This window comes from Rhinopithecus bieti, unplaced genomic scaffold (assembly GCF_001698545.2).
Source record: "Rhinopithecus bieti isolate Rb0 unplaced genomic scaffold, ASM169854v2 scaffold_31527, whole genome shotgun sequence".
In the NCBI taxonomy this organism is placed as follows: domain Eukaryota; kingdom Metazoa; phylum Chordata; class Mammalia; order Primates; family Cercopithecidae; genus Rhinopithecus; species Rhinopithecus bieti.
In genome coordinates, this window is record NW_016813959.1 from 2254119 (window position 1) to 2263603 (window position 9485).

The following is a 9485-nucleotide window of genomic DNA, read 5'->3' on the forward strand; positions in this document are numbered from 1 at the left end:
CTGTCTACCCTTGCCAAAAAAAAAAAAAAAATTTTAAATTTTAAATATGCACCATTTTACCTTCCTGCCATCCATGTATAAAAGGGCCACAATGTACTTCTCAAAATCCTTAGATAGTTTATGTTTTGATGCCAGAACAACTGCTAAATAAAAAAGTATGGGAGAGGGTGGTGTGGGGATCACACTACTTCCCTGCTTGAATTTAGAAACTAAACTATCCCTGAGAATTTCTCATTAAGTGGATTTTTTGAAGACTTCCTGCCAAAACACACACCACAGTCATTTATATTCCATGCAGGGAAAGAGGCTATGAGCAGAATTCATCATCAAAGTCTTCCCAAAGCCTTGTAATATAAACATCTAGAAAAGGAATACGGGGTTAAGATGGAGAACCAAGAGTAAGGCCATCAGAATTACAGACACACCCAGAGGACAGACAGCCAGAAAGGCTCTGAAAACGCAGACTGGGTGGCAGAGAGTGGAAGCAGACGCTGCCAGCAGTCATGTTGCTGATTATAAAAATACCAGAGTGATAGGGCCAAGGTGTGGCTTTCTCAGCCTGGTAAGCCGGCCTGAGGCTCTGCAGATTCCGCTGTTCTAACATAAATATTCATACATCAACAACTCCCAAGAACGCTACAGAAGAAAAAACACAGGGCTTCAAACACCCCGGGTAGGCACAGCGGCTCCAGTGCTTAGGAGCTACAGCATCGAAGGCAACCATTTAACTCCTCTGAAGCTTAGTTTGCCCATCTGTAAAAGGGGCTCAGTAATAACACGCTTCTCAGAGGCTTGTGTTGAGGATTAAGTAAGATGAGATATGAGGAAGCATGTTATAATATCCCGAGTGCTGTCTCAGGGCTTGGCATGTGGTCAGCCATTGTTCACATTTGTGAACAAAACTACACGATAAGCTGGGTGCGCTCACTCAGTGTTGATATGAGATATCCAGAGAATGGAAGCAAGGATGAAGGTTCTGAATCAACTCTCCCACCACTGGCCCCACCACTAACAGACTGAAGTCCTGGGACAGAGGCAGGCCAGGGCCACCTGCCTTAAGGATGTTCTGGTCACTAGAGGAGAGGCTGCCATGATGGCAAGAATTCCATGACACCATTCACTTGGCTCACATTTACAATCCATGAGGGCTTGAAGGCAGCCTCTAGGGGATCCTGGATGTAGGAAATCTGGCAGGGGTTATCTGCATCTGTAGCCCCAGGCTTGCAGCAAAGAAAACCTGGGGTGAACCCTCATGAGACCTGGTGCCACAGCCTGCCCTACATGGGGGCTGGAGGGGTTTAGAATTCCAGGACCATGAACAAGGACTCACCCTGCCCACGGAACAAAGGAGGAAGACAGCCATTCCTTTTTTTTTAGACAGATCCTCACTCTACTGCCCTGGCTGGAGTGCAATGGTGTGATCTCGGCTCACTGCAACCTCCGCCTCCTGGTTCAAGCAATTCTCCCGCCTCAGCCTCCCAAGTAGCTAGCATGACAGGCGCGTACCACCACGCCCAGCTAATTTTTGCATTTTTTAGTAGAGATGGGGTTTCACCATGTTGGCCAGGCTGGACTTGAACTCCTGACCTCGTGATCTGCCTGCCTCGGCCTCCCAAAGTGCTGGGGTTACAGGCGTGAGCTACTGTGCCCGGCCTGAGCCATTCCTTAGGCTACTTTCTTTACTCAGATGAGTGGAACTGGGGATCCTTCCCATCATCCTTTTATAATGCCCATAGCCTGGTATCCAAATGGAAACTTGGAAAGAGGACGAAGGTCTAATCTTCTTGGATAGAATAAAGCAAGCTACCAGCATGCCCAACTATAGAGGATAGTTAAATACATTACAACAAATCCTTAAAGCCCTTAAATATCATTCCACGGAAATACATCTACTGACATGGAAGAATGTTGCTCAACTTCTCTGAGACTCAGTTTACTCATCTGTAAAAGGGGATTAACAAGAGAACCTCCAACTACAGGGTTGCTGAGAACACAGAAGGAGATAATATGAGGAATAGAAGGCACCTGGCACTCAACCCAGTGCAGAGCAAGTGCTCCATAATAATGTCAGTTGTGTTATTAGTGTATTTTGTTATGAAGCAGATTACAAAATAATATTTACAGTATGTGCCTGTGTTTGTTTTTTTTTAAAAAAAAAAAAAGAAAGAAAAGAAAAAACTGTATGGAGGCCTGGTATGGCAGCTTACGCCTGTAATCTCAGCACTTTGGGAGGCCGAGGCGGGTAGATCACTTGAGGTCAGGAGTTCGAGACCAGCCTGGCCAACCCTGTCTCTACTAAAATACAAAAATTAGCCAGGTGGTGATGGGTGACTGTAATCCCAGCTACTCGGGAGGCTGAGGCAGGAAAATCACTTGAACCTGGGAGGCGGAGGTTGCAGTGAGTCAAGATTGCACCACTGCACTCCAGCCTGGGCAACAGAGAGAGACCCCGTCTCAAAAAACAAACAAACAAACAAAAAACTGTATGTAAACGATGGTAGAAAAATGTCTGGAAGGATAAGCCCCCAAATGTGAATGAGGGTGATCTCTAGCTGTTGGAAGTAGAGTGATTTGTAGTTTTCATTTCACTTCTTTGAATTGTATTAAAAAAAAAAACAATTAGCATTCTATATTTTGTAATGGAAAGGAAAAGGAAACGGAAGGGAAAGGAAACGGAAGAGAAAGGAAAGGAAAGAAAGGAAAGGAGAGGAAAGGAAAAAAGAAAAATGGATTTGCTCAACCTAAATACTCAAACCTGGGAGAATACTGAAGACAAACAGAAGGATATATGCGGCAATTGTAAATGCTATTTGCAGAATTCACATTGACGCGAGGAAATGCTTACAATATGATGCGGGGTCTGGGGGGGACCAGGATACAATGTGTTTTATACTTCCTAATATCAGCTGTTGTAAAAAAAAAAATGCATAGAGAAAATATTGGAGGACAATATGCCAAATATGAACAGTGATTTTGAATGCTAGGATTATGGTGGCTCATTATATTCTTAATACTGTTTTCTCTTTTCCAGATTGCTTACATGAGACCTAAATTGCTTAAAAAAAAAAAAAAAAATCAGGAAACACACACAACTGATAATAATAATAATAATAATAATGAACTGCTCTTACTTGCTTGATGGAAACCAGCAGGACCAGGGTGAGGAAGGGCCTCCCAGGGGCCCAGAGAGAGTACTTCCTGTGGAAGGAGAAAGGACTGGTCCCCCAGGGAGCAGGGATGCCCATGAGCAGCTCGGGGACGCCAGGCAGGAGTCCCGCGCTTCCTCTCCCAGGCCCTGCCCTGCTTGATTCCAGCGTCATCTTCCTCGTGCACCTTCACAAGTGAGGGTACATCTCTCTAGCAGTCCAAGATGCACCGCAGGCCGTCTTCTCTTGCATTCCTCCCGGTCCAGAGAGGAAATGTTTGCACAAATCCTCTCCACGCGGTGCCGAGAGTGTCTGAGGCGGTCGAGAGCAATCTACAAAGTCTTCAGAGTTCCTCCTCAGCCCTGGCTCATCCCCCGCCCCTACCCCCCCAAAAGCAGGGAGATTTTTCCCAGACCTTCCCTAAGTCAGCTGTGCTTTCTGGGACTTCCTCGACAGGCCAAGGAGAAAGAACGAGGCGGTCAGCGGGCTCCACCCTGAAGGTTCTGCTCAATGCACAAGGCTGGGCTGAGACAGGCTGGGGTCCGAGCTGCAGAGGAATGGCTGGCAGAAGGCGATGGGCCTCGAGCCAGTTTAGAGGCAGGTGTCTTTTTGAGGCAGGGTATTTCTTTTTAAAGCATTAAGCTTGTCCAGGCTGGGCTGAGACTAACCACAAAGGCAGAATGTCCTTGGGTCCTGTTTATGCAGAGACTGCAGGAGAGATGGTTGCTCAGCTTAGGAGAGAACAGCTCCCAACCCAGGCCGTGAAGCAAAAACCCAGTCAGCGGCTTAGGTTATGCCTACACAATAGCAAAACAATGTGTTGAAAAGCCCAACATTCACTCGTCTTAAATGCCTACTTGTTCTAAGCACACGTGGCTCAGCCCACCTGACAGACCCTTTTATGGAATTGATGATAGAGCGCTTACTAACCAGCACAGGTGTACGCTCTTCCCGCAACTCGCATTGGCAACATCTTTTAATCCACCATCTTATTTCACTCAGCCTGATAATAACCCCGTGAGGATACGATGAGTTCTTCATCTGACAGCTGAGAAAGATTGAGGCTCAGAGAGGTTGGATGGCTTGCCCGAAGCCACACAGCAAGTAATAGGCAGGTCTTCTGACCAGAGGTGCCCGAGCACAGCTACTTGGGAAGGTAGCCTGTCCTGCCCCTGCCCTCTCCAGTGAGTTCTTAGCAGGCTCATCGCCGTGCCTCCGAAAGGCTCTGCTTGGAACTTCTTACCCCACCTCTCCCAGGCCAGCTCCCAGCGTCCCTGCAATGTCTTCCAGCCTCCCAAATTGGAGGCCCAGGTGGAAGATGTCTTGATTGGATGGAACAGTGAGTTAGCAAGAGGCAAGAAGAACGTGTTTTCACTTCGTTTTTGGTTTTGTTTTTGTTTTATTTTTTCCTTCCCTCTTCAAGTCAAACATAGGAACTCCTCCTGGGTAACTTTTCAACTGAATGAATTCTGAACAGTTGGGAAAAGCAGCCGTGCTTTTCTTAATAGAAATCCCTAGAAATCTTAAAAGCTCCATGTGGCAAGATTTTAGACTTTAACAATGAAATGCTCAACCAGAACAAAGGCCCTAGAAATGGACTCAGAGTGGTGTCACCTCTGGAATCGACGTGGTCATCTCTTTGGGACGGCAGAGAGACCTAGAGGGAGAAAGGACCCAAGGGATGGACTTTGGTTATTGAATGTGGCTGCAACTCTGTTCTGTGAGTGCTCATGAAAGATCATCTTCCAAGATGCATGCTGGAAGATGGTCTGTCTTTAAAAAAAAAATACCTGCTTTGCAAGAATATTCTGTCTCATCTCTTGCAACTTTTTCTCAAAAACATCCTTTATTTCTGAAGGGATGAAGGTTGGGGGGCCACACGTGACTTCCCCACCCATTGGGCGGGTGCCCTCTAGCGATGAAACGTGGTAAGGCTTCTTCCCTCGAGACTGGGGATCCCACCAGGCCAGCGAGAGAGCAGGACACAGGTGCTCAGACTTGGCCTCGGCAAAGTATAGATGGAGTGATACTAACCCAGTATCACTGTCTAGCCCAGGCATATAGATTCCAGATTCTGTCTGGGGGTATTCAGGAGGTGTCTAACACATCATCAAGAGCCTGTGTGTTTTCAGGATGCTCTGCAGAATCTTCTTCTGCCCTCACTCCTTCATCAGTGTCCTCTGCCCGAGGAGCTCCCTAAAAATCTTCAGCGTCACTGCCCCTGCCAGTGCCCCCTTCAGTGAGGGCCTGAGAGATGGTGCCCAGGGTTCTGTCTTCTAGCATCTGAGGCCCCTGGCCTCAGAACTCTGCACCCAAGTGGGATGCATGCCACCCTCCCCATTCTCCACAGCACCTCTGCCCTGAGACAGCCTGCCTGTACCTCGCATCGCCCAGGGTCCCTGGAACCAGCATCTGTTTTCTGTAGTCCTTCTCTACATAGAACTGGACAAGAAACAGGCCTGTGAGGTCCTCGGGATTCCCTGATTCCAGAATCCAACACTGAGGACCCTGCTCCATGCAAAAGGCAAGGGTGAGGCTGTCTCACCAAGACAGCCACCCAAACAGCCCCTGGTCTTCCATCAAAATCAGCACCCTCCACAACAGCCAAAAGGTGGAAGCAACGCAGGTGTATGAATAGATGAAAAAAATGTGATTCAATAAACACAGGGAATATTTTTCTGCCTTGAAAAAGGAAGGGCATTCTGATGCATGCTACGACATGCATGAAGCTTGAGGACATTATGCTAAGTGAAGTAAGCAAGTCACAGAGGGATGGATACTGTATGAGTCCACTTACAGGAGGCACCTAGAGTAGTCAAATTAATAGAGACAGAGAGAAGAATGGTGGCTGCCAAGCCGGGGAGGAAGGGGAATGGGAGTTATGTGACGGGTACAGATGATGAAAGATGAAAAGAGTTCTGGAGGTGTGGATGGTGGTGATAATTGCACAACACTGCAAGTGTAGTTAATGCCACTAAACTTTGCACTTAAAAATGGTTGAGATGCCAGCCTGACCAACATGGTGAAACCCCGTCTCTACTAAAAATACAAAAATTAGCCAGGCATGGTGGCATATGCCTGTAATCCCAGCTATTCGAGAGGGTGAGGCAGGAGAATTGCTTGAACTCCGGAGGCGGAGGTTGCAGTGAGCCAAAATTGCGCCACCGCACTCCAGCCTGGACAACAGAGTGAGACTCCATATCAAAAAAAAAAAAAAAACAAAATGATTGAGATGGCCCAGTGTGTTAGCTCACGCCTGTAATTCCAGCACTCTGGGAGGCAGAGGCGGGTGGATCACCTGAGGTCAGGAGTTCGAGAACAGCCTGGCCAACATGGTGAAACCCTGTCTCTACTAAAAATACAAAAATTAGCTGGGCGTGGTGGTGGGCGCCTGTAATTCCAGCTACTTGGGAGGCTAAGGTAGGAGAATCACTTGAACTCAGGAAGTGGAGGCTACAGTGAGCCAAGATAGTGCCACTGCACTCCAGCCTGGGCAACAGAATGAAACTGTCTCAAAAAGAGAAAAAAAAAATGGTTGAGATGGTTAATTTCATGTTATGTGTGTTTTACCACAATTAAAAAACAATGCCCTCTGGCCGGGCACGGTGACTCACGCCTGTAATCCCAGCACTTCGGGAGGCCGAGACGGGTGGATCATGAGGTCAGGAGATTGAGACCATCCTGGGCAACATGGTGAAACCCCATCTCTAGTAAAATACAAAAAAATTATCCCAGCATGGTGGCATGCACCTGTGGTCCCAGCTACTTGGGAGGCTGAGGCAGGGGAATCACTTGAACCCGGGAGGCAGAGGTTGAGGTGAGCCAAGATCATGACACTGCACTCCAGCCTGGGCAACAAGAGCGAAACTCCATCTCAAAAAATAAAATAAAATAAAGCAAACCAACAAAAAACAATGCTCTCCTGCACACCTACCTCCTGGGGAGAATGGCAGGGCCAGCACCCTTGACAGGAACATGCCCCGGCTCTGTGCCTCTGGATATGGTGTGATAGCACATGCAATTCCCCAGGGGGACGTGAGAGGAGGCTGTGTGAGGATGCCAGATGGCAGAGCTGAGGGGCAGGTACTGTGACGAGGCGGGAGGAGAGGGCCTCACAGCTCATCCTGCCCCACACACCTCACTCAGCCATGGACAGGGCCAGGCAGCAGCAGGCACTGCTCCTCCTCCCCATCTGCCTCGCCTTCGCCTTCTCCCTCACTGCCGTGGTCAGCAGCCACTGGTGTGAGGGGATCCGGCGGGTGGTGAAGCCGCTGTGCCAGGACCAGCCGGGAGGGCAGCACTGCATTCACTTCAAACCGGACAACAGCAGCAATGGCAGGATGGACAACGACAGCCAGGCTGTCCTGTACATTTGGGAGCTGGGAGATGACAAGTTCATTCAGCGTGGGTTCCATGTGGGACTCTGGCAGTCCTGCGAGGAGAGCCTCAACGGTGAAGGTGAGCAAAGCCTGTAGATTCTGGGGGTGACAGGTGCGGGATGGGGCCGGGGCTCTGGAGCCAGGCTGTCTGGGTTTGAATCCTGCAGATTCTGGGGGTGACAGGTGTGGGATGGTGCAGGCGCTCTGGAGCCAGGCTGTCTGGGTTTAAATCCTGCATCTCCACTGACTGTCTAGGTATCCTTGAGTAAGTCCCTTCACCTCTCTGAGCCTCGGTTTTCTCATCTGTAAAATGGGAATAATAGCAGTACTTACCTCCAAGAGTGATTGTAAAGATGAAATGACCAGCTTCACATACGGTGCTTGCAACAGGGCCTGGCACATTCCAAGTGTTTATTAAAATTTGCTTTTCTCATTTGTTCTTGTCACCCAATCCCTGGTATTTAAAATTATTTGGGAATGAAAGATGGCCCTGACCCAACTCGAAGGTGCATCCCTGTTATTCCTCCTGCACTTGGAATGATCTTGGAGTGAATCTTTAAAAAAGGAAGAGTGTTTTTACCTCTCCAAGAATTCAGGAGGGAGGAATTTGACTCTTCTCTATTAGGCAGCCTGGCTGTAAACCCATGCTCAGGGACAGAATACTCCCCGCTTTCTGCTTGGGAAGCAAAGCCTCCAAGGCAGAAAAAGGAGGACTCCTCCTCCCATCCCCATTTCTCTCCTGACCTCAGCTGATTACAGTAAATTTCTCGTGCAGCTTTGTACTTTTCCTGGAGTTTCTCATTGCCTTTTCTTTTTCCATTCTCATAGCATTTGTTTTTTCTTCCTGAGGCCTAAGTAAAAGGCAACAAGAATGAACCCCCGAGGCCCAGCATGGTGGCTCATTCCTGTAATCCTAGCACTTTGGGAAGCTGAGACGGGGAATTGCTTGAGACCAGGAGTTAGAGACCAGCCTGGCAATGTAGGCAACATAGTGAGACCTCTCTTTACAAAAGCTTTTTTTAAAAAAAATTAGCTGGGCATGGTGGGGTGTGCCTGTGGTCCCAGCTATTCTGGGAGAATCTCTTGAGCCTAGGAGATTGAGGCTGCAGTGAGTCATGATCGTGTGATCGCACTCCAGCCTGAATGATAGAGCGAGACCCTGTCTCAAATTAAAAAAAAAAAAAAGAACACTCTGAGATGCTGTATGTTCCTCCCCACCACCCTATCTCCCCATGGTGGCCACTGTGGGGCAGTCCCCAGCCTGAATGACCCTCCCATGTATCCAGGTCAGTGCCTGTGTCTTGTGCTTTAACTCTGGTACAGACACTGCCATAGCGCCTGGAGCTAAGGCTATTTAGGGACCTTCCCAGTTCCTCTCTTCTCAGGGAGTGCTATCTTCCTATGAGTCTCTTCTCTACCTTCATGGACAGATGCAAAAGTCTCAGGACCCTGCGTCCTGGAGGATTCCCAAGACAGTTCCAGAATTTTGGTGTGGAAACTGTATTCACCACACGTATAGGCAAATCACTTGGGAAATTCCACCTCCTTTCCAAGTTCTCGTATGAAGGCTGCCTGTAGTACTTCTGTTTCCACAGCTCTATATAGGCATCACACCAGTTATCAAATGTATCACCCAAGAAGATTGTAAAAGAAATATCCAGGTGCCCAGTCCTGGAGGTTCTAATTTAAGAGAACCGGGGTGGAGTCTAGAGGTCTGTATTCTTTATTTTATTTTATTTTATTTTATTTGTTTTGTTTTGTTTTGTTTTGTTTTGTTTTGTTTTGTTTTGAGACAGAATTTCCCTCTTGTTGCCCAGGCTGGAGTGCAACGGCACAATCTCAGCTCACTGCAACCTCCACCTCCCGGGTTTTAAGCGATTATCCGGCCTCAGCTTCCCCAGTAGCTGAGATTACAGGCATGAGTCACTGTGCCCTGCCAAAACTTTTTTTTTTTTTTTTT

At 48.0% G+C, this 9485-nt stretch overlaps 2 protein-coding genes across 3 annotated transcripts in view; one reads left to right on the plus strand and one right to left on the minus strand.

Moving 5' to 3' along the window:
• GLP2R (glucagon like peptide 2 receptor) overlaps positions 1-3833 on the minus strand; it is a 71881-nt gene extending 68048 nt beyond the window's left edge. Inside the window, exon 1 of one of the 2 annotated variants that reach the window (XM_017849288.1) lies at positions 3132-3833. In XM_017849288.1, coding sequence (XP_017704777.1) covers positions 3132-3320 — 189 coding nt within the window. In that variant the 5' untranslated portion in view covers positions 3321-3833. The remainder of the gene's footprint in view (positions 1-3131) is intronic. The other variant, XM_017849287.1, reaches the window with a different exon arrangement.
• Positions 3834-7294: 3461 nt separating this feature from the next.
• GSG1L2 (GSG1 like 2) overlaps positions 7295-9485 on the plus strand; it is a 16690-nt gene continuing 14499 nt past the window's right edge. The window contains exon 1 of the mRNA XM_017849221.1: positions 7295-7604. Coding sequence (XP_017704710.1) covers positions 7295-7604 — 310 coding nt within the window. The remainder of the gene's footprint in view (positions 7605-9485) is intronic.